General features: G+C 39.3%; 1 protein-coding gene across 3 annotated transcripts in view; it reads right to left on the bottom strand.

The window, feature by feature from the left end:
• Positions 1 to 25003, bottom strand: part of LOC100490302 — a 121829-nt gene extending 96826 nt beyond the window's left edge. Inside the window, exons 1-8 of one of the 3 annotated variants that reach the window (XR_001169899.3) lie at positions 24912 to 25003; positions 24371 to 24486; positions 16720 to 16866; positions 13975 to 14086; positions 13492 to 13604; positions 13251 to 13386; positions 7692 to 7908; positions 6126 to 6249 (exon numbers count right to left, since the gene is read on the bottom strand). Coding sequence is in view for 2 of the 3 variants with exons in the window: in XM_012957438.3 (XP_012812892.1) it covers positions 6126 to 6249; positions 7692 to 7908; positions 13251 to 13386; positions 13492 to 13604; positions 13975 to 14086; positions 16720 to 16866; positions 24371 to 24484 (963 nt within the window). In the remaining variant the exon portion in view is untranslated. The remainder of the gene's footprint in view (positions 1 to 6125; positions 6250 to 7691; positions 7909 to 13250; positions 13387 to 13491; positions 13605 to 13974; positions 14087 to 16719; positions 16867 to 24370; positions 24487 to 24911) is intronic. The other 2 variants (XM_012957438.3, XM_018091593.2) reach the window with 2 other exon arrangements.
• Positions 25004 to 25104: the final 101 nt, after the last annotated feature.

Here is a 25104-nt window from a genome sequence, read left to right as displayed (position 1 = left end):
ATTTTAATTGCTAGGTACATGGCTTAATTACAAGCCTGTTTCCAAATCACTGTTTAAAATAAAAATAAAGAGTGGTATAATTTGCAAATCATTTAAACCCTACATTTTATTGCAAACAGTACAAAGACCACATATTAAATGCTGAAACTGAGAAATTTTGTTTTCTAATAAACATGTGCTTACATAGTAACATAGTAAGTTGGGTTGAAAAAAGACATACGTCCATCGCGTTCAACCATAATGCCTATATATAACCTGCCTAACTACTAGTTGATCCAGAGGAAGGCAAAAAACCCCATCTGAAGCCTCTCTAATTTGCCGCAGAGGGGAAAAAATTCCTTCATGACTCCAAGATGGCAATCGGACCAGTCCCTGGATCAACTTGTACTAAGAGCTATCTCCCATAACCCTGTATTCCCTCACTTGTACTGAGAGCTATCTCCCATAACCCTGTATTCCCTCACTTGCTAAAAATCCATCCAGCCCCTTCTTAAAGCTATATAATGTATCAGCCAGTACAACTGATTCAGGGAGGGAATTCCACAACTTCACAGCTCTCACAGTAAAAAATCCTTTCCGAATATTTAAATCAGGGGGCTCAAACTCAATTTACCTGGGGGCCGCAGGAGGCAAAGTCAGGATGAGGCTGGGCCGCATAAGGGATTTCACAAAAAATTGGCTTTCAAGGGATAATGCAAGGCACGGCGGGCGGGAGCTGCTGATTGCGGAAATGACGTTATGCCATCATAACAGTTATTATGGGAAGACGTTCTGTGTGCACAATTAGCTGCTAAGGAGGTTATGATGGCATAACGTCATTTCCGCAATCAGCAGCTCCCGCCCGCCGTGCCTAGCATTATCCCTTGAATCGCAATAAAAATCGTGATCCATTCATTGCTTTTGAGAAGGCGTTGGTGCGGGCCACAAAATATTGTACCGAGGGCCGCAAATGGCCCGCGGGCCGCGAGTTTGAGACCCCTGATTTAAATGGAACCTCCCTTCTTCTAAACGAAGTGGGTGCCCTCGTGTCCGTTGGAAGGACCTACTGGTAAATAAAACATTAGAAAGGTTATTATATGATCCCCTTATATATTTATACATAGTTATCATGTCACCTCTTCTCCAGTGTAAACAGACCCAACTTGGCCAGTCTTTCTTCATAACTGAGACTTTCCATACCCTTTACCAGCTTAGTTGCCCTTCTCTGGACCCTCTCTAATTCAATAATGTCCCGTTTGAGCACTGGAGACCAGAACTGAACAGCATATTCTAGATGGGGCCTTACCAGCACTCTGTAAAGGGGAAGAATAACCCCCTCCTCCCGTGCTTGTAAGCCTGGGAGCCACCAAAAGGAAAAGGAAGCTGGAAAGCCTGGCAGAGGAAGTCAGGAGGAGGAGAAAGAAAGCTCCAGAGCTAAGGAAGCTGCCCGTGGGCTCAGAAAGCTGAACAGCACAAGAAGAAACTGTCTTTTGGAATGGGCTTGGGCAGGGAAGGCAGATCCTGTACCTGGAGAGACAGAGATCATGTGAGGAGTCCTGACTGAAGGAACAATCACCTGCAGGGGGATCCTATTTGAGAATCTAAAAGGGCTAGTAGTCGCACTACAGGTCTGTAGGTGCTGGACTCGCCTGAAGGTTCTGTGTAAAGCATTCACAGAGATTTCTGGAGTGAGTAAAATTAAAGTGACAGTAATAAAGGAGCGCTCAAAGATTTACAGTATATAGACTGTTCCCTTTGGACTGAGCTAAAGAACTTTACACAGTTAGTGAGATAGCTTGCGCTGGCAGAGGTAGTTAGTAAGGCCCTTATTGCCACTTTGTTAGGAGTGTTATGTGTATTAGTTTCCCCTTTATTTCAGATAAAAATGTATTTAGTTTATCAAGTACTGTGTGTGTATTATTATTGTTCCTAGTGGGGCCACCCATAGGTGCACTCCCGGATCCCACTAGGTGGAGGCACTGCGCTAATAAGTACCAGGTACCCAGTCCCTACCAATACCACAGCGGACTGATTCAGATTTGTCCCGTGCCATCAGGTAAGCGCCACATGTGGAGTGTAACACTGTCAAAAGTGCTAGAAGCGGTGTGGATAGGGTTACAATTATATAGTAGTAAATAAATTAAGCACATAAGCATGGTCCTACATTTTTAGGGCAATGTTGGGTTAGAGTCATTAATTTAGTAACCTCAGTGAATCTGAAAAGAAATATAGATGAGGAACTGTTGCACTAATCGTTACAGTGCCCTCATAGCCTATTTATTTACCACAGCCTAAGTAGCTATAGCAAGGTCATGGCTGTCCCCCTTGCTCTCTTTACAAAATGCGGAAAAAAAAGTATAAATGAAAAGTAAATTAAAAGCTCTCAAGTACAGATATGGGACCTGTAATCCAGAATGCTCGCGACCTGGGGGTTTTCTGTAATTTGGATCTCTATACCTTAAAGGAGACATATTGGATAAATGGGAAAAACTCTAATTTTCACTTTGTGCTAAAAATGAATCCTATCTGTAAAAATGGCTCCTTTATTGAAGCTTCCTATAAATCCTATCAGTTCTCTGCTCGTGTTTGAAATGAAGGGCGGCTGTCCTAATGGTCCCAGCCAGAAGCACAGTAGGAGGGAGGTAGCCAATCACAGCCTTGCAATCACACAAGCAAAGACAGGCTTCAGTTCCCTATCAGGTTAGGCTAACTGCTGATTGCTTCCTATCCTACAGTGCATGTACTGAGAGCCGCCGGCTCCCCTGCACATCCAGAGAATTCAGCCAGCAGGAAGTGGAACAGATGGGCAGGTGGAATTTCTCAATAAATCAGTCTAACTTTTTTAAGCACAATCATTCTATATCTAGAGGAGTATAATTCACTGGTACATTCTTTGAAATGAAGGGCGGCTGTCCTAATGGTCCCAGCCAGAAGCACAGTAGGAGGGGGGGAGCCAATCACAGCCTTGCAATCACACAAGCAAAGACAGGCTTCAGTTCCCTATCAGGTTAGGCTAACTGCTGATTGCTTCCTATCCTACAGTGCATGTACTGAGAGCCGCCGGCTCCCCTGCACATCCAGAGAATTCAGCCAGCAGGAAGTGGAACAGATGGGCCGGTGGAATTTCTCAATAAATCAGTCTAACTTTTTTAAGCACAATCATTCTATATCTAGAGGAGCATAATTCACTGGTACATTCTTAATTTTTATAGGATATGTCTCCTTTAAGGATACTAAAAAATCATTTAAACATTAAATAAACCCAATAGGATTGTTTTGCCTCTAATAAGGATTAATTCTATCTTAGTTGGGATCAAGTACAAGGTTCTGTTTTATTACTATAAAGAAAAAGCAAATTATTCTTAAAAATCTGAATTATTTGATTAAAATTAAGTCTATGGGAGATGACCTTCCTGTAATTTGGAACTTTCTGGATAACGGGTTTCCGGATAAGGGGTGCCATTAAATTGTACACTAATCTACCTTTTATAGGCATTTAATGGATGAATTTATTTAGGTAGCTTGCCTAGTCAATACTAACTAGGTATCTTTGAAATAACACACATACAGTGATGTGTGCATAAGTAATGCTATATAAATAAAGACATACCTACATACCTACATACCAGCACTTAAGCTTACAATAAGTATTGCTATTGCACTTTGGATTTGTAAGGTCTATTGGTTCTATTAAGCTTTAAGAAGGAAGTACCAGTATCTACCAATATAAATTTAATTTTTTTAGATCCAAAAAAAGAATCTGTCAGGTATTGTAAATTAATTGGCAGATTAATAGTGCAAACCCAAGCAATATTTTTAGATTAGTTTTATACAGAAAAAGCAAAAAAAGTGGCATTCCAATGTGTAACATGAGCTGCCATTTTTAGTGGCAAGGACAGAGTAGAAGCTGAGAGGAGTGTTTGACTGGCCTTTTCTCCCAATACTCTGTGAAATATGAAGGAAAGGGGAAACTTTACTTTGATAATGTTACCGTATATACTCGAATATAAGCCGAGTTTTTGAGCACTAAAAATGTGCTCAAAAAGTAACCCTCGGCTTATACTCGAGTATGATAATTTGTGCCGATCCCCCAGACGGACTTGTGTCCGTGCGCCCGCGCTCTCCCTATGTCAGTTCCCAGAACTGCCATCCTGCTACCTGTTCATAATTAATATCTCCAGTGCGCTCTTCTACGGTGTGCTCATCTCCGGTGCGCTCTTCTGCTCTGCTTGGCGCCGCAGTCGCGCCAGTGACGTCACGCGCCCGTTCAGTTACTCGTGGCCTGATCTTACAAGGTCTAAGATCAGGCCACGAGTAACTGAACGGGCGCGTGACGTCACTGGCGCGACTGCGGCGCCAAGCAGAGCAGAAGAGCGCACCGGAGATGAGCACACACCGTAGAAGAGCGCACTGGAGATATTAATTATGAACAGGTCAGAAATATTTAACCATTACCCTAATCCATTGCATCCAACCTGCACCCAACCCAGCTCAAAGTTCCACTTCATGCCCAACACCCCCAGCCTGACTTCCCTTTGATGACTCGTATCAGCCACCATAGGGGAGGGGTCAATGTTATTATTTCATCAAAGGGGAGTAGAATACTTGATTTTGACCCTCCCTACCCTGTCCAGCTAACTGACACTGAATTTTTTATCCATCACTACAGCCTAGTGTGCAACCACTGAATTAATTTTATCTTGAAAGTCTGAGCGCACAGGTAGCAGGATGGCGGTTCTGGGAAGCTGGCATAGGGAGAGCGCAGGTGCACTGACACAAGTCCGTCTCATTCCCCTCCTTTCCTTTCCTTTCTGGTCCTGGTCTGTGTTGCAAATGAGTAGTATTGATCTGCAGATTGGTACATTGCCCCCTTAGTTCCCACAATCATTGCATCTTATTAGTTTCTCTATTTATATATCTTATGCGCATATTTCTGGGAAGCTGGCCTAGGCAGAGAGCGGGACTGAGGGAACTTTAATTCGCTTGGCAGTAGCTGAAGGGCAACCAATTGGGGAAAAAGATATAAAAGCGTTATGTGCAAAATTGGTAAGTTGCCATTTTTATCCCACAATGCAACCTTTTTTTGGGATAATCAACTAAACCAAAGTTTGAGCACACTTTGTGTGCTGGCTCACTCGCACCAGCCCTACTGGTGACACCCTAGGCTTATACTCGAGTCAATAGGTTTTTCCAGTTTTCTTAGGTAAAATTAGGTACCTCGGCTTATACTCGGATCGGCTTATACTCGAGTATATACGGTAATTGGGTTTAAAAGGGCTGGGTTCTGAAACCTGCATTTTTTCCATTTAGCAAGGGAAACAGGTGCTACCACAGGGGCTAAATTACACTAGTGCAATTGCCCATAGAATTCCTCAGTTCTTTGCTTTCACTTTCTAACAGCAGTCAAATGGTGGTTGGTTGCAAATGGAAATGGACTGGTGCAATATAGCACATGTTAGTACCTGGAGACTTTATAAACACATGACTCGTTTAGTGTTGTAGTGCAAGAAATAGGTACATAATCACAGTTAATATGGAATACACTTATCAATACTATTATCACAGTACATTCAAAGTTGCTAAGCTATCTCAAACATACTAAATTGTGGTGACTGCCAAGCTATGTGGCTAATAACAGTTCAAAGCTGTGGCAGGGAGGGCCCATAGGACGAGTTTAGATGAAAATTTGGGAAGATGCCTTTTTATGAGCAAAGAGAGGCACTGGAAAAAATTATGTAAACCAATTCCCTATTGGATGGCGGTTTCAAAAAGCAAACAATATAGCTGTAAATACAAGTGTCTTCAGTCATATGATAATACCCAATAAAAATAAAGCTGGCTCTTTCAAGCTTTTTCTACAATAGTAAGAGCATTCTATGGACCATTAATGCTCAAAACATCTAAAGGAAAAAAAGCTGTGTGTATATATATGTATATATGCCCCCTCAGAGAAAACCAGCGCACCGAATTTTGGTCCTATTATACTCTGTCACATGACAGTGTGAGAACAATGTAGGCTGGAAATAACAGCCACAGTCAGTCTTAGTAAGCTTCTGTCCACAGCAAACTGTAAAGATTGATTCTACAAAAGCAGACAAGCTGTGGGTAAGATTAAAATAGATTCCCATTAACACATTCCCACTCACCTCCACCACTGCATTTTCTATAAGACCTGAAATTGGAGAACGTGTAGCAGTTCTGAGTTTTAACTCAGAAAGTCTATGTTCCAGTATTTTACCATATTTCTCCCGTTCCTCCTTCTCAATATATCTGTAAAAATAATGTGTTATTTATTACTTGGTAATAAACATGCGCTCATTTGTAATCATTTCTTTTATGAAATATCCCAATCATAAACTGATTTTGTTTTCCAAAACAAAGCAAATAAGTATGTGCTGAAAAATAAGTCATTATTGGTAAAGATATCTATAGACTGTGGGAGGATCCTCAGAATTAGCTAATCACAATCAGCAGATGTTACTGTTGTATTCCTGGAAACAGTATTCCTCTGGGATAGATGGAAGGTTAGCTTGCACTATTTCAGTCTAGCAGAGAAAAAAAAGAATAGCTACAGAGGCCATAATAAATACGCAAGTATGTACCACTCTTTTTGCTGTATAGATTTATAAAGGCCAAGGTGGACTGTGATCTACAGCACATATCAGGCTGGTGAATAGTGACAAGTGAACCTGTCCCATTTTGCCATAAAATTCATGAAGCTGTTGGAAAATTGGCAAAATGGCAAACATTTGCAAAATACATCACAGTCAATAGGTGTTTTTTCTCAGCGACTTTCTCACAATTCAGCTTTCAGCGATTTTTTTTCATACCAGTAACATCAGTAAATGGGTATAAAACCCAACTTCCCCAGGGTCAGATCAGAAGTGTCTATTCATGTACACTTCTTCACATACCTGTTATTAATAAAATTTTCTCTGTCCTAAAGCCTATACTGGTGGGAGACCCTGTGTGTGGAGAAAAAAGTACTCGCAGGGTCCCAGAGGCAGGTACCAGATCATAAGTATGAAGTAGGAAGGTCACAAGGTTAATTGGAAAAGCAGTTACATCCATAGTCAGAAAGAGACAAGTGGTTGAAACAGGCGGCCAGCAGGCACATTCTCAAAGTCGGGTAAAGGTAGCTAAACATGAATACAGGCTCAGTAACGCAGGAAAAAGTACTTTACAATAACATTTAAGTCTGGCACCTTTGGATTTATGTGCAATAGGGGTAATTATGCTTGCCCACACCAATACAAGTAGTTTGTCTTGTGTGAAATAGGACAAAACCCCTTACAAACAGAAGTCCCTGTCACAAAATTAAACATACCTAATTACCCACAATGCAAGGAACCAAGAAACACCTATGGACATGCTGACACATGATAGTAAACATCATGTCATCAGTCTTCACAAATACATGAAGGATTTTTCTGAGAGAGGAAGTCAGACACCAAAGTACATGTATACATAAAAGAAATTCTGTGTTTCTTCTAATAGAGGACTCAGTGCAGCGTTTCTGTGAGTACTTATGGCTGTATTTACACAGACCTTTCTGATAAAGCTTACTTAGTTTTCACCTTTCCTTCTCCTTTAATGGTTGGTACAAGCCAATCTATTATTTATTAGCACATATTGTACAGTATATATTAAACATAGACATTACAGAAATTAAGACTACTAAAAACAAAAATAAATATTAAAAATGATCTTACTTGAGTCCTCTGTTTTTGTTAATGTTTTGAGATTTTAGTAGCTTGTTCAACCAGATGAACCGTCGTAGTGTTTTTGGCAACAGCCTTCCACTTAGACGGCTGCACACCATTGCCATGCTGTCTGAGTCTCTTCCTATTATAGTACAGACTGCACCTCCCAGTGCATCACTTACAGAAGAGTTTAAAGGAGGTGATAAAACCTCTAATCCATTACTGGCTAAAAAAAGTTAAATATTCGTATTAGTATACATTTCTTCAAGCTGTTCCTAAAAACGCCTCAAATCATGATACTTGTTTTTAATCCATACATTTAATAATATGTGTTTTATCTTAAGGAATTTAAAGAGGACATTTCAAACAAACTTGTACAGATATAAGATCTAATACCTGAAATCCCTACTCCAGATAAGTTAGATCATAAAGTAAGATCATTTAAAGATTAAATAAACCCCAGTAGGATTGTTTTGCCACCAATATGGATTCATGTAGCTCAGTTACCATGAAGTACAAGGCACTGTTTTATTATTGCAGAGAAAAAGGAAATTATGTTTAAAAATGTAAACTATTTGCTTAAAAATACTATGGGGGATGGCTTTCCAGTATTTTTGAAAATGCATGTTTATTTCCTATTGCTACCTATTGTCATCTCAACAGGACAGATTGCAAAATCACTTAGCTAACTGCAGTACACAAGAGACAAAAAGTACATTTTTACAGTAAAACTTCAGCTTTAATTTGACATTTTTATACATAAAGCTGTGCCAAAGTCTTTGTATCCTTGACCATTTTATTTATTTTACTGAATAAAATAAAAATATCACAGCGAACAAAGTTTCAGAATTTGTTATAATACCAACACTCTAAATTATTCTGTTGCAACAATAACAACTATAAGTAATTGTGTCCTGTTCTTCCAAACAGATTTGCTCAAAGTTATTAAGGATGACACATGAACCTCTCAGTTTTCAAATATGCTACAGTTTCTGAAATCATGAATTTGACCAGGCCATTGTAAGATATTTGCCTTTTTTTGTTTCTGACAAATTATTATTTTGGCTTCGTATTTGGGATCATTGCCCTAATGAATTTTCAGTTAACAGTTTTTAGCAGACTGAAATAAGCTATCTTGCATTAGCCACAATGCCTTCTGCACCCAGAACTTGGGAGAAAACCTTGTCACTAAAGCTGGCCATACACGAACCTATAATATCGTACGAAACCTCGTTTCGTACGATATTTGGTGCGTGTATGGCAAGTCGGTGAGTCGACCGATATCGCAGGATGCTGCTGATATCAGTCGACTCACCGATCGGGCTGGTTAAAAGATTTTGATCGGGCGCCATAGAAGGCGCCTGAGCAAAATCTGCTGTCAGGGCTGAATCGGCAGAAGGAGGTATTGTTTCTACCTCCTTATCTGCCGTTTCAGTCCTGACTGGTTAGTGGCAGAGTGTACGATCTTTCGTGCGACCGATGGTCGCACGAAAGATCTACAATCGCCACGTGTGTGGCCACCTTAAAGGAACAGTAACACCAAAAAATGAAAGTGTATAAAAATAATTACTGTATACATACAGTACAGTAGGTGGAGTCATGGATTGATTGACAGGTCTAATGCAACCTTTGGGGATTTGCACCCTTTGCTGAGAATATGTATTAGAGTGCACTCCAACCGGCTCAGTCAGTCATTTTGTTTGTGCTGGAATCAGTTATTTGAGTAAGTTCTATCACATCTACTAGAAAAGGGAGCCCTACCTTAGACCTACCTGTCAATCAAAATCTGATCCCAACTTCTGCATAAAGAAAGAATGAAGAGAGACAGATGTTAAGAGAAGAACAGTGAATAGTAACTTGATTATATCAGAAATGGTACAGAATTTTTAATTGATTATATTCAGAAAGTGTCATATTTCCACAAGACAACGTTTATATTACTTTACTTAATTTTCGCAACAGTTCCCCATTAAGGGCACAGAGATGCTCCCTGTGAACAAGGATAAAGACTATTTTCGCTTCCTTTTAATCTGTGGGAACACTTGAACACTTTTCTGTCACACCACTGGGCACAAATAAAATGCTAAGTGCATTTTGCCATTGTTTGTTTGCAGTGTCTTATTTTCTCTATTGTGAAATCTCTCTTTTTGGAGCAAAAATTAAAAACTAAGAAGGCAGCTCAAAAATGAGTGTCAAAAGCACAGGTCAGCCCATGAAAAAATTCTTGAGGGGGATACCATAAGGTTAGTTACCTCCATTCCAGACTATCTACCCATTTAAGAGGTAAAGCTGATTATGAATTCAATACTTTGTGGTCATTTGGAATGTTAAGGTCTTGGAAAGTTATACACCTCAACTGGATAGCCAACCTGCAGCATAAAGAAATAAAGGGTACCCAATTTTATAAGGTCTGGAAATGTTGCACAACCAGAAATGGGTTCACTGTATAGGGTTACCCTCTCTCTTTTGTAGTCTTAACTGCATTGCTTGTTTTTAATTAACTCTTTTCTTAGTATATCCATCTGCTATACATTACTGAATGGATTTATGGTTAAAATATATTAATCTCCATGTCATCCGCAGTGCCAGGCCAAGCCAGACAGTGCTCTTGGCAACCCGGCTGGCCAACATGCCCAACCAACACCCCTCTTTTACAAGTGAGCACGCAGAGACAGGGATCAGAGACAGGCCCAGACTAGGGGTAGGCAGATAGAAAACAAACATGCCTTGCACCTTCCCCACCTCTGCGGTTGCACCCTAAACAAATGCCTCTTCTACCTATCCCTAGTTTCGGCCCTTGTCATCCCTTATATTTTCAACACCTAATGCTTAATAAAAATTATTGTCCCCAACTTGCACATATAAATGAATGTTGTTTGAAACAAAAGTAATACAAAAATGTATTAAGAGGTAAATAATGGTACAATTAATCTATCACAGAAGTGACCTAAGTATCATCTGCATTGTAGTTTTTTGGGAGTTAATAGCATTAATAAATAAACATATACTTTTTGTACCTTACATTACACATTACCCCCCGTTTTCAGTCTTGGAGCTGTGATCTCACTGATGGCCTATTGACTAAAATGCTTCAACGTGTACGCAGTATATTATCATATCAGCCAGAAAACAACTCTGACTTGCTGGTGTATCTTGCCCCCTACTGTTCATTTAAAATCTCACACGTTAAAGAGAATACATGTTAAGAACACCATTCCTTTTATCAATTCAACATTGGGCCAGGGGATGGCATTTCTGATTTAGTACTTTACATTCAGCTGCCTATATGAATAAAATGATTACATATTTGCTTTATAAATATATGGATTTTGCAAAGTGTATTGTGCCATTAATGTGGTGATATCTCGTGTATTTAAAAAATAGCCCTTACTCTTACAATGCTCCTAATGCAAACATTAAGGGGAGGGTAACCAGCCACATTGGTCATTTGCTGTTTGGAGGCAACATGATCCCAGAAACCCTTTAAAACAGATTTACATTTTCGTAGTGATCCCTATGAGATTTACAGCAACATCTGGGTGGCACCATTACTTCAAAATTAAAAAAAAGGGCTACAGTATTGTATTTACTTTATACTCAATAAACAGGGGGCAACCCCTTTGCTCTGCTATACCAAGTGGGTTGGAGACATACCTCAGATAGATGCTGATGACTGGAAAGACCTTACCCACTCCTACATATCCTTTATACTTGGTAGTAATGATGTTTTAACAATACCATATGATACATAGAACATACCTAACATAAACATGTCTCAACTCCATGGGCCTTAAACCAGACAGTTTATGTTTCAAATTTGAGGCTAGTTAGGTTCTGGGCCTGCCCAGTGATAACTGGATTTTGAGAGAAGGTAGTTCATTTTGTAGTACAGAAATAAAACATGCCAAATGTCCAATTCCCAGAAGTGTGTCCCCTGGGCTTAGTTGAGAATATTGTTCCTTGTCGGTATTTTGATTTATTGAGGCTTTTATATTATCATTGAAGCAGCCTAAAGCACCTAAGAAGTCACTAATAAAGGAGTCCTTTATGTCCCTATGTAAGATAACGTATCTAAGCAGAGAGTGCCTGGATACGTTTGAGAAAGTCTGGGGCCCATGGACTAATGAACTAGCCACATCTCTAACTTAAGACACTGACTAACATGGCATGACAAGCTTCTGATTTGTATCAAATATGTGCTTTAATAATGTTTACCACATGGGCCGCCTCCTCTCCTCTGTCTTGCTTTTCACCTCCTTTCTTTTCTATCCTTTAATGTGTTTGTTCACTTACTAGTTGTTTCTGCTACTAAGGACCTGTCACTTTTAGAAATCATTCCAAATTATTTTCTATTGTGTTTATCAAGCAAAATAAACTTCATTTTTGTGGATACTGTTATTAAGGCAAGCTTTGTATCACCCCAAAATCTTGTGTCCATGCCTAAGGCATAGAGGGGGGGCGGACATATGATTGACAGGTGGAATTTTTAAATGCCCTTATAATGAGTAAGGTTGTGTTAATTAAAAAATTACTTTGGGTTTCATGTTTAATATGAAAAGGACTTTTATTTTACAGCTTTTTATGTCTAGGTGACAGGTCCCCTTTAAGGAGAGATGATGCATTGTTTATACTTGGACATCGCCAATGATTTCTTTCTGTTAGTTGTAAAATAATGTTAGTTGTAAGTTGTAAAAGAATAAATAAAGCCTTTAAAAAATCTATTTTGCCCTAAAGGATGGGTTGTAGAAGATCCAACAAACTAAGGTACACATGCTTTATTTTTGCATGCTGGCTTGCATGAGGGTAGCAACAGCTGAAGCAGGTGCAATTAAGCACCAGTGCAGTTACCCACAGCCACAAATTAGAGCTCTGCTTACATTTACTTAAAAGGGAAAGTAAACCCTAAAAATAAATATGGCTAAAAATATCATATTGTAGTTACTGCACAATCCTAAAGTTTCAGCATCACAATAACAGCAATGATCCAGAACTTCAAACTTGTCTGAGGAAGTCCCCATCTTGGAAAGTGTCTGCAACACTTCTCAACATCAGCTGTTGAGAAGCTGAGCTTAGGGGTTGTCACAAATTATCAAGCAGAAAATGAGGTTGCCTATCATATAAGCTGATGCTACAGGGCTGATTAGTAAATTCTAATGCTAATTGCACTGGTTTCTGCCATGTAGTCATTTGCTAGTCAGCCTTATATTGTGACATTTTTATACTATATATTCAGTATATAATGCGTCGGTCCCTGAGCTCAGTAACTGACAGCAGCACAAAGCATGTGCAGTGAATCAGCAGAAAAGAAGATGGGGAGCTACTGGGGCCTCTGTAGATGCACAGATATCCCCTGCTAAAGGGCTGTGGTTGCCTTGGGTTGGTACAGAAGCATAAAACATAATGTACAACATTTCTGCCCTACTTCAGGTCCACTTTAGCACCTTTGTTAGTAAATAAAGCCATGTGATTTCACTACAACTAGAATGTAGTCTTTACAGCAAAGAAATAACTTTAGCATGTATTATGAATGCATTATGCATTTTTAAAAGACATATAAATGAGCGTTACCATTATTTTCCTTAATCTGAAAGGTGGCTTGTCTATTTAGCGTAAAATGGAGGTCTTTACTTTCAACAGATTTGCGACGCTTGCTATAAACTCCTTTCCAGTTCCATGTTGCTTCTTTCGTTTCTAAACTATTTTCCTGCAAAAATCACCAGTAATTTTTAAAATTAAAACCATTATTTATATTTATCTCTCCATATTTATTAATACATTTGAAAACATTATAAAATGTTAGTTTCTCCACCTTTTCTTTTTCTTCTTGTTTAGCAAGAAACATGTTGATCGCTTTTTCAACAAGACTGTAAGTATGATTTACAAACTGGGTCATTTCTTCTGAAAGTTCTGCAGAGTTGTCATCTAATAAACAAACATATGTTAAAATGATGTTTTATTAGTTATTATTCATTTGTTTACTATACGCTATATTTTATATATCTGATTTATTGTTCCGTTTGATGTTGGAAGAATTATAAGATCTGTATTAGACCTGTTGGTACCAAAAAGAGCATCTGCCAGATAATGTAAATCATTGTCTTGGCAGTTAAAGCCTTGTGCCTGCCAAGACAATGAATGTATGAGATACATTCATGCAACTAGATGCACATCATATACAGATTTTACCTCTGCTTTGCTGTTTATAATTAATAAAGTATTTTATAACTTAATAAATTGCTGAATTTTAAAAAATAGAGTTAAGAGTGCAAAGTTTTTCTAGGGAAAAGCTTACCTGTTATTAGGCACCCTGTCTGTTCTGCTGCCTTTGTACACTGATCCCAAAGCCATTCCGCTTTATGTTTCCCCATTTTTGCACTTGCTGCATTACTAATATCTGGAAGGCCCTAGGTGTGATAAACAAAGCAGAAATGTATAACAACAGATATATAACAATCATGGATATCTAGAAAATGATATATACAAAATATGCCCAATACAATTTTGAACACAAAAGCATATATGCAACCTTAATATAGCCATATACACTGTCAAAAAGATATAAAGCAATACAAATAAAAAGTCAGGAATGAAAACTAATCCAAATTTGTGTGCAAAAGGATATTATAATACCACAAACAACATTTTGAAGATTTAAGCATGCATTCTTTCTAGCGAACTGTACTATGTCTCTCTAATGTATAAAATTTATGTAACAGAACTAGTAATGTAAATGTTACCTATGGAATGAATTATGCTAAAGGAGGCATATACCTTTATTTTTTACTTACATGATTTTACATGTTAAAAAATGAAGTTAGTGCAGTTTTTAGCATACAGTTTTGATCCAGTTTCTCCATAAGATAATAATAATCTCCTGAACCCAGAGGTGGGCCAAGCTGGCCAGACACCTTAGGCAACCTGGCAGGCCACCTTGACCCCCCCTCCCCCTTGTGTTCATGTGAAGTTCCATTGCACGGGCAGAGGAGTGTGTGGTAACAAGCACCTGCTGAATGTCTGGCAGTCAGGAGAGCTGATGGGACTTTTTCATAAGCATAACCTGGTGATGTCAGTGAGTGGTAAGCAGAACTCCAGCAGCCCGAATTAGACCTGGGACCAGTGTTACAAATTAACGGCAATATATTTGTAACAGCTTGTCAATCTGACCCACCACCTGCCTCAAATTCACCACTCTTTGCTCCAAAACTCACCTAATTCCATATTAAGTCCTTACCAACCTTTCTCCTCCTGTTTGACATCACAACTCCACCCTGTGAAATCACTGCTACACCCATTTACGTGCTCGCCCACTTATGTCACCGCCCCCCCCCCCCTCCCCCGCCATTCCCGTCTAACTCCTGCCCTATCTCTCTATGCTCCCAGCTGGGAGCCATCACTGACATGGAGAAACATGCTATTTTTTTTTTTTAATCAGTATCCAATAGTGCATATCAGTAGGTGGCCCTCCATCAATGACTGATGAATTACACCCAGGTAACTGTGCAAGCAGTTCTTCTTCTGTAAATGCTGGGGGGCACCTCTCATGTGTAGAAACACACTTTTTTTGTCAGTATCCAATACTGCATATCGGAAAGTATCCCTACATCTGTTACTAATGAACTATCTCCAGGCAATGATGCAGGCATTCCTGTTCTGTAACAGCTGGGGAGTGTAGGAACATGTAATTATACAGTAGTACATATCAGACAGTGGCCCTCCAGCTGTCTCTGCGTAAGAGTGCAGGCAGGTCTTATGTTATTGAATAATGAGTAGAAAGCATGTTCTTACATGTGAGCAGACGGCCCTCCATAACATATATGAAACGTTTCTATTAGAAGCTGCTCAGTTTTCTGACAGCTGAAAGGTCACCTAGTTCCAATAGAACATTATGAGTGGCCCTCTAGCTATTGCTATTAAATCACCATTTGGCTTAAAGGGTGCCTGTCACCCAGACAAAAAAACAACTGTATAATAAAATTAAACAGGAAACCCAAATTCCTTATTTTGTTAACACATCCATACCCATTATAAAAGCATTTAAAAATCCAACCTGTAAATCATATTTTGCCTTCCCAGCCCCAATGCATAGAGGCAGGGCAGACAATTACCTTCACTTTCTATTCAGCACTCACTTCCCCCTTCCTCTTCCCCATCTGTGTAGCCAGTGCATGGACATGTGCATCAAGTCTCCCATTCTGGTACATAAATTAGAATTTGGGGTGATACAAAGTTTTAATTACAATGGCCACAAAATGACATCTGCCAGCTTGCTATGATTGTGTAATTCCAAGACTGAAGTAAACAAGATTTACATTATTTATATAGTGTAAGTTTATTTTGCTTGACAAACACAATCGAAAATAATTTGGAATTATTTCTTAGGGTGACATTTCCCCTTTAATCTAAGGTTGAAGTGAGTTGTTGCTGGCAGTTTTAACATCAGATACTAGGACACAGTAAAACATTACAGTTTGGAGCAAACTTGCAGCTCCAGTAGCTGTAGTTTTATAGGATGGAAAACAGAGAGAAAGGTGGGACTTGGACTACTGCTACTAATGCAGAGTTCTGCTTGTCACTCACAGTTATGACCATTTGGATGGCCATTTGTGGGAGAATGAATGTTTTCAGAATGCATATAATATTTTTATTATAAAATTAATGTAGTTGATATATCAGGGGTTTTACTGGCAGGTCACAAATAAGTAAGTAAAAAAAAATAAACCAGACAATGATTTATGTAGAATGCAGTTTCAATATGACTTTTATCCAACATGGCTTTTTCGAGACCTATACATGACAACCAAAAAAAACTTTAGGAAGAAGAGCTTGCCATATCCTGCTTCCTTTTGCTGGACAAATAAAACTGTATCATTTTTTTCACACTGTTCTCAAAAAAAGAGTTTCAGAAGTACTATTACCTTGTGTAACCTAGGCATTCATAAATATTTGTACTGCACCACTGAAGATGTATTTTAATTATCTAATTATCTGTTAAAAAAAAAATCATATTTCTTATTATACTATTTCTTTAAATCCTTACCAGTAGACTCGAAACATAGGAATATTCACTGAAATATTTAAGAACAAAATCTCTTCCAAGCTGCTTATATATTATTTGCCTTTTGTCAGGATCTTGTAGAAAAGGCTTCACTTGTGTTGCCAGCATTTTTCCAATTTTATCTGACACCTAAAGGAAAAATAAGGACACAGTCATCCCTCCTAGAATGTCATAATTATTACACAGGATGCCCATAAATATAAGCATTTTTAACATGGCACATTTCTTATACACTGTATAGTAGTTTGAAATCATGTACTTTAATATACATTTTTAAATATTTGTTGGTAGAAATTTTAAGTAAAAAGAGTATTGATCATGCAGCATAAAAAGTATAGTAAAACTCCATTTGCCACCCTAACATATATTTTCTGTTACAGAGAAGGCATAAATATATAAAAGTAGGAGTTATTGGTGTAGAAAGGTCCCACCTTTCAGGTAGTAAGTTGCCACCCATAAATTTGATACTTCCTATATTAAGTCCTTCCCATAGTTTACATGTGTTTTAAACAGAACCAAAGAGAAGAAACACATTGATGTATAAACCTGTCAACAAGAACACTGGATGAAAAGAATTGTGTGAAAAGAAAGAGATGAGGTGCCCTCTGAAAGATGCAAAAGTGGGCAAGTGTCCAAAAATGCCAGGGGGTGAGGTAAGAAACTAAATAAGTTCAAAACAGTGAGAATGAGGGTGTTATTTTTTGGAAAATGCAATTAATGCCAACCTATAAGCTCACCAGTGTCTGATTATTTCTGACAAATAGAACACCATCTTAAACAACCCAAATCCAATTGTCCCCCTCTTCAAATTCCTTTTGCCCAGCTCACTGCGTGCTTCTCCTACACTCACGGTGTCAGAATCCTCCGATCTTCGTGGTACCTCCTCCAAGGCCAACCCACTCTTTCTGTCCTCCTTTACACCCTTGCCTCCCCATCTCCTTAACATCCAACCCCAGGACATCATGGGTTCAAACCAAGACACCCTCTTAGCACCTTTCTGGGCCCCTCGGCCATACCCTAATTAGAAATCTCTACAAGCCCTGTAGAGGGTTTTTTTTAAATACAACCCACCAATGGCCTCCTCCAACCATCTTTCCTAGCCCCTCCTACACTCCGTGCACCAACCACCTTTCTCCCCATTTCTCTTGTTTATCCTGGAGTTACCTTATACCCTTACTAGTCAAGGGACCCTTGTGGTTAACTTAACTTACCACTTTCTTATTGTAGGGGCTTAATACCACCAGTAGAACTTAGGATCTAATTACACAACTCATTTTAATTTAGGAAACACTTTTTGTTCTTCGAGGTTCTGACAAACTCCACTTCAGAAGGGAAGGGGAATTTAACCCTGCACTTTTTATGAAAATATATGATTTTTTTTATTTTTTTTATGGCCTTTCAAAAAAACACAGCACCATTGAAGCCCATTCTTGGGAAAGTAAATGGTCCGTCAAGAATCAAGGCAATTGTAACCAAACCACCCACATGGGGAAAGAAGCTAGATTTGAATCCTCAACCATCTTCTTATAAAGCAGCTTCCCTTACCAATACACCATTGGAATCCTACTCTAAGATATGTAGTAAATTTGGTTGCAGGTGGTCCTTCTTGAAGAACCAAGGCCACTGTTAGCAAACCATCCCTAAAAGACAGAAGAAGCTGGAATTGAATGTTCAACCTTCATTTTATAAAGCAGCTCTCTTAACCACTACACCATCAATGCACCCTTAAAGTGGACCTGTCACCCAGACATAAAAAGCTGTATAATAAAAGCCCTTTTCAAATTAAACATGAAACCCAAAATATTTTTTTTATTACCACATCCATACCCATTATAAAGGCAATTAAATATCCCAGCTGTCAATCATATATTGCCTGCCCCGCCTCTATGCCTTAGGCATAGAGGTGGGGCAGACAGTTACTTTCACTTTCAATTCAGAACTTCTTAGATGTTGCTGCACTGCTCACATTCCCCCTCCCTCCTCACCATGTAATTTTGTAACCAGTGCATGGACATGTGCATCAGGTCCCTCCATACAGGCACAGAAACAAGATTTTGGCAGGATGCAATGCCTGCTTTGATAACAGTGTCCACAAAATGGCCCCTGCCTGCTTGCTGCAATTGTGAATTCCAAGGCTGAAGAAAATAAGATTAAAATAATTTATATAGTGTAAGTAAAGTTTATTTTGCTTGCCAAACACAATAGAAAACAATTTGAAATTATTTCTTAAGGTGACAGGTCCGCTTTAATAGCAGATGGAACTTCATGAAGAACCAAGGCATGCCAAAAAGACAGATAAAGACTAAAGCTATATGCTGTATGCTTGGATTAGCAAATTAATTCACTGATGGTTCTTTATGATGAACTAAAGTCACTGTAAGCAAACCGTCAAAAAATACAGATGCTGGAAGAAGCTTGAATTAAACTTGAAAATGTATTTGTATAAAGCTGCCACCCTAACCATTACACTGTTAAAGCTCTATGCTTGTATAAGAAAATTGGGTGGCAGGTGGTTCTTCATAAAGAACCAAGGAAACTGTATCCAAATCCTCAAAAATGTCTATTGAATTCAAGAGTTTGGGTAGGCAAGTTTGGCTGCTGGTGGACCTTTATAAATAACCAAGATCACTGTAACCAAACCATCAAAACACATGTGGAATGAAGTTAACTTCCAACCTTCAACCTTTAAAAAAGGCTGGAATCAAAGGAATGAAAGCGGGTTTGAACATTCTTATTTAAAAAAATGGAAGCTAAAGTTGATCTCTTAAGCTTGATCTTAAGTCAATACCCACATTAATGGTTGTAGAGCAGCAAAAACAGGCACACACAGGCAGCATAGGGCAGGCAGAGTATGGCACACACAGGCAGCACAAAGCAGGCAGAGTATGAGTCTGAGGTGTGAACAGGTGAACAATGTGGGTGCTTACAGACTGAGTTGTGAACAATACAAGGGATTACAGGTGTAAACAATACAGAGGTTTACAGCCTGAATCTGAGGTATGAACAATGCATGGGACCAGTTAATCTCAGTACTGATACCATTTAAAGAGATACTGACACCAGAAATGAAAACTTTTTTACATCTATCATAACATTGTCTTTGCATGAGCTTTATAATTTTGCCATAAAAGTATTTCCTGATGCTTTTCCATTCCTTATCTGATCCCCCATGTTCTTCTATGAGGGGCGGCCATATTTGTGCAGCAGTAGTCCGTTAGCATTAGAAGCTATAATTGACAGGCTGAGAAGGGACAGTCAGGTTGGCAAAACAGTCAGGTTTAGGAACTTCAAGCAACAATTACATACAAAACATGACCTATAGGGAACTTTTTATGTAGATTCATAATTTGAAAAGTTGTTTTTTCTTGTCAGTATCACTTTAAAGCTTACCCAAAGGGAAGCAGTTACAGCAGTCAGACAGGTGGGGGCAACACAACACTGAACTACACCATTGAAACAACAAGCAAGCAGGCTTTAGCCTTTTCAAGTGGTTTGGGTTTTTTGGAGAGGATTATAAGGTAAATTTGAGAAACCAATTTTGGGGCTTCAGGTGTGTGTAGAATGTATTCTATAGTTAGTGAGCTTTAATTTGGCTTGAAGAAGGTGAATTGGGTATGAAAAGCACGAAGTGCTTGAAGCCTGAAGTGTTATGTTTGGATTGTATGGATCTGGGAGAAAGCAGCAGTGTAGATAATATAGCTGAAATGCCATGTAATAATTGCAGGTTTGGGAGTGGCAGTCCTCTGGTTTCGTAGGAAGCAGCTAATTTTTCCCATGAAATACGAGGCTGTTTGTTATTCCATAAAAAAGTAATGCGTATTCTATTAATGCTTTTGAGAATCTTTGCAGTAAGGTATACTGGGGCATAATGAAAGATGGTTGGTCAATGGTAATTTAGCACAATTAGCAAGGTCAGTTGACAGAGAGGATATAATAGGGGTTAGGTTAAGGGTTACATACTGCTCTAGGTTTTCATGTATTATAATACCCAGATATTTGAATATAAGGAGGAAACTCATTTAAGAGGTATGTCTAAGGGAAGGGATGGGGGTTGGGAAACCCAATTTATTCTTAAGAGAATAAATATCCTGAGAAGTGACCAAATTGATTCACTGTTTGTAGTAGAGCAGATAGAATATTAGTAGGTCATCTGCAAAAAGCGAGACTTTGTGAACAACTGTTTGGAAAGCGAGGCCTTTTATAGAATGCGTGTTTAGTATGTGTTAAGTAAGCAAATCAATTTAGCTCACATATGAAGCACTGGGGGACATAAAGTGTTGCGTGTCCTGTCCTCAGTGATCCATTAGCAAAAATTAGGTGTGGCTGGGCAGCATGCCATCCCTATATCTGTGCCACCCTAGGCACGAGTCTTTGTGACCTTGCCACAAATCTGGGCCTGACTCTCTTAAGTCTATCAGCCAGAATTTTCACTAATATTTTGTCATCGGCATTAAGTAAAGAGATTTGCCGATAATAGGAGAACTCCATCGGATCTTTCCCTTGCTTTGGGATAACCACAATTAGGGCCTCAGAGTAGGATGGGGAAAGGGACCCAGTATAAGTATCAAAATGTCTGAGGTGACCAGGGCCAAATCAATTCTAGAAAGTGACTTGTGGGCTTGGCAGTGGCAGGAATAGACTTGCTGTGTCGGGTACTTTCATCTCCATGCCTCCTGAAGGAGCATGGAGGTGGCCCACTGCATCAATTTTGTAGGACCTTGATTGGAGAAATTCAGTCTATCAAGAGATGGGTCCATACATGAGTTAAAATCGCCAATTATGCAGGGCAGGACTGGAGGAAAATTGACTAATTTACTCATTATCTGATAAAGTATGTCTAAAGAGAATGGTGGTGGGATGTAAAAGTTAATGTCAGAGGTTTATATTCTATATTGGCTTTTAGGATTAAGTAATGACCAAATTGGCCAGACACAATCTTAGTAAATTTAACAGGTTGACTTTTCTTTAATAGAATTGAGATCCCACAGTAGTAGGTGGAATAGGTCTACTGGAACACAAAAAAAATTCACAAGGTCTCTGTTAAGGTAGTTAAATATTAAGCTTTGCTTGTATTTAAAATTGAGAATTCTTACGTTCCAGGAGAGTATAGTCAACACAGGTTGTTTTTTCCTAGGTTGCATCAAGCCCCAAGGAGTCCAGAGGGTTTCTTAAAGGGTTGCAATCCCAGCTAATGTCCTTATCCTGTTGATAGAGGGCCATAAACTACTTATATCTTGCCATTCAGCGAGTGTTAGTAGTTCATATGTGGAGGGTAATATTCCGTTGGATCCTTCTTGATAAAGAAAGGGCTGACTGCGGTTCTAGAGTTAAGCTGTCTTGATGCTGTAGCCAGTTTACTGCTGATTACTGGTCCATTCTAGTGTCTTGGACTGGAGGGGGGGAGGACCTTCCTCCTCGTCAGCCAGTCATCTGCTTCAGATGGAGTGGTAAAAAGCATGACTTTGTCTCCATCCTGAACACGCAACTTGGTGGGGTAAAGCATTTTATAGGGAATGGGTGCCTCCCTGAGCTATTTTTTAGCCGCAGTATATGTTGCGCTCTGTTTTTGGACTGCCGGTGAAAAGTCTAGATAGAGAGATATAGTAGCACCATTAAACAGGATAGGGCCTTTGAGCCTAGTGGCATTGAGTGCAGAGTCTCAATCCCTATAGTTGAGTGGTTTTAAGGAGAAGGAAAGGCTAGTAAAGAGATAACCTCAAGCTGCAGGCATACCTTCAGTTGTCTCAATAGTGTCCTTACGTCTCCCCATATTTCACCTGTTCAGAAGATCAGAAGCCAAACAGGAGCTGTGTAAAGAAAGTTCCCATAATGCCTCACTCCTGCACAGACACCCAGACCAAGTGAACATGCTCAGTTAGTTAGACTATGAGTCAGCTTCCTGCTGATTGGCTCAGATCCACATTCCTAAGGGGGGAGTGAGTTCTTAGCATTCTTGAGGGAGGGGGGAGCAGGAGAGCGGAGAGAGCTGCGAGTCTGTGGCAGAGGAATTCAAGACATAGAGAAATCTTTTTTCAGAGAAGTCAGTGCAGTGTTTCTGTGAGTGCTTATGGCTGTATTTACATAGACCTTTCTGATAAAGCTTAATTAGTTTTTACCTTTCTTTCTCCTTTAAGCAGAAAAAGGTGTGGTGGGGCCCTGGTGGAGATCTGGTGGGGGTCCAGTGTGCCCTTTCCACCACAAATAAACTGGAGAAAATATCCTGGCACAGAGTGTCTTTTAGCCATCTTTCAATAAAAAATTCTGGTTGCTTCCCCTCTGCTCTTTCAGGAAGGCCTATTATACGTACATTATTTCGGCAAAGTCTATTATCTGAATCCTATGATTTAGTGATGGTTTGCTGGAGTTGCTGTTTAATGGCATTTACATCCTGGGGACAGCATTGTCTAAATGGGATTAGACTTTTTTAATGACATGGTGTGCTGTCTAATATTCTGCAGGTCATGACGCACTAAAGAAAGATCAAGGTAATCTCCTCCAGCTGAGTGGCGGTTGCAGTGCAACTCTCAGTTAAGGCCACTAGTAACTTACCCATGGTAGGATCAGGAGGAGCAGGGTCTGGCTGTGAGACTGAGAGTATTGGCAGCTGCAATACTGCATCATCCTCTGGGGCTTGCTGCGTGTGGGCAAACCTCTTCAGATGGGCTGAACCTTCTGAGCGAGCCCTTTGTATTTCCCCATTTCCGATGTTGTGGGCATACAGAGTCGGGGGCTCAAAGACTGGCAGGAGAACTGAGCGGTGCGCAGAGCTAACATTATTTAGATGGCCATCATGGACATGCCCCCCAGAAACCACCTTTTTAAACAAGCATTAATCTTAGATGTGCACACCAATGAGTCTGTTAACAGCCCAGCTGCAAATATGCAAAAACTAATGCAAAAGAATAAGCTTCTGCTTTTAAAAACAGAAATGTAGTTAATTACATATAAAATCCAATATTTATTTCACTACTGTATTACCTTTATCAAGGATAAAGGTATCCACAACAGTAGAGCTGTACATAAGGGTACATAATATCCAACAAGCAAACAAATCATTTAAGTATTGAGGGCTCTGCGTACAAGGTATTAAAAGGAGTTCCAATTAACCATAAATTATATACAGTAGTTATGATTAAAGAATTCCACAGCATGATGACATTATCACACTGCTTAGCACAAGCTAAATAATGAGCTGTGAATTTTAATCAAACTTTAACAAATCATTAGGGTTGAGGAGACTGCCTCATCCAGATACAAATAAACAAAAGGAATTCTGGGAATGAATTTCAAAAGAACTCTACGAAAATCCCACTTACATGGGTTTATCCTATAGGCTTATGCTCACCCACTGGGTTTTTAAAGCAGAAGCCAGAATAATAGCTCATCAGATTCCCAACTACAGACCAGTTTCACCCTTCTTGGGGCTCATAAGTGTAGTGCAGGGTTCTCTGATCAGCTTAGGTACAGCAGTGGGGATTCACAAACAGATCATTAGATTTGGAGAGAGCCCTGTTCACCAAGAACTGCAAATTCTAGATAAGTAAAGAAATAATGTGTTTTACTGTAGAAATCTATTATTAACAGGTCATATATGTGTCCCACTTTCAAATTATTAAACATGTATATATCCTACTTTATGCCATGGATATCCAGGTAGTAAGGTTTCACTGGCACATGAGTCCAACCACGGTTCATTAAAGAGAGTTTTTCCTGTAGTCGGGCTGTCACCTTCATAATGAATTTCCATTCCTGCAGGCATACAGATAAATACATGTATGGGCATTTAATAAAAAGGCAGTTATTTCCAACAGCTCTAAATGTGTCCCAAGCTGCTATTGCTATTTCAAATATTATTTTATTCTTTTTTCTGTCTGTTCTTTGCTTTGGACAGATTTTCAGACCTAAAAAGACCTGTCGGTCCCTATATCGTTTCAAGAGAGAAAGACAGCAGTTTAAAGAACATAAAGGGATAGTTTTTTAAATAATTAAATTAAGTTTCGTTATTAATATACAGTTTTCATGCGGCCATTCCCTTCAAAATCGGACAATTATGGAAACAAACAACACACGATAAGGGTAAATAATAACTATTTAATGTACACGCATTACTAATTGCAATTTAGACACGTTTCCACAAAACTATCCACTTTGCCCACACGATGTCAGAAACAAACCTACTCAATCTGCTACCTCCTCAACGCTTCCTGTACACTGTTTCTCTGTTGCTATGCCAACCTGCCCCCTCTCGGTAACAACGTACGTACACTACGCATTCTCTCCAGCACGTACAAGCGTCGAATGCCAACGCAACCGTAGTCTTTCCAGTTCGCTCCGCCTGCTGTGATGTCATAACTTTAGCCCCAAACA

This window comes from Xenopus tropicalis, chromosome 2, assembly GCF_000004195.4.
Source record: "Xenopus tropicalis strain Nigerian chromosome 2, UCB_Xtro_10.0, whole genome shotgun sequence".
Classification (NCBI taxonomy): Eukaryota; Metazoa; Chordata; class Amphibia; order Anura; family Pipidae; genus Xenopus; species Xenopus tropicalis.
The sequence above is the reverse complement of the archived record's forward strand: the minus strand, read 5'-3'. Positions and strand labels throughout refer to the sequence as shown.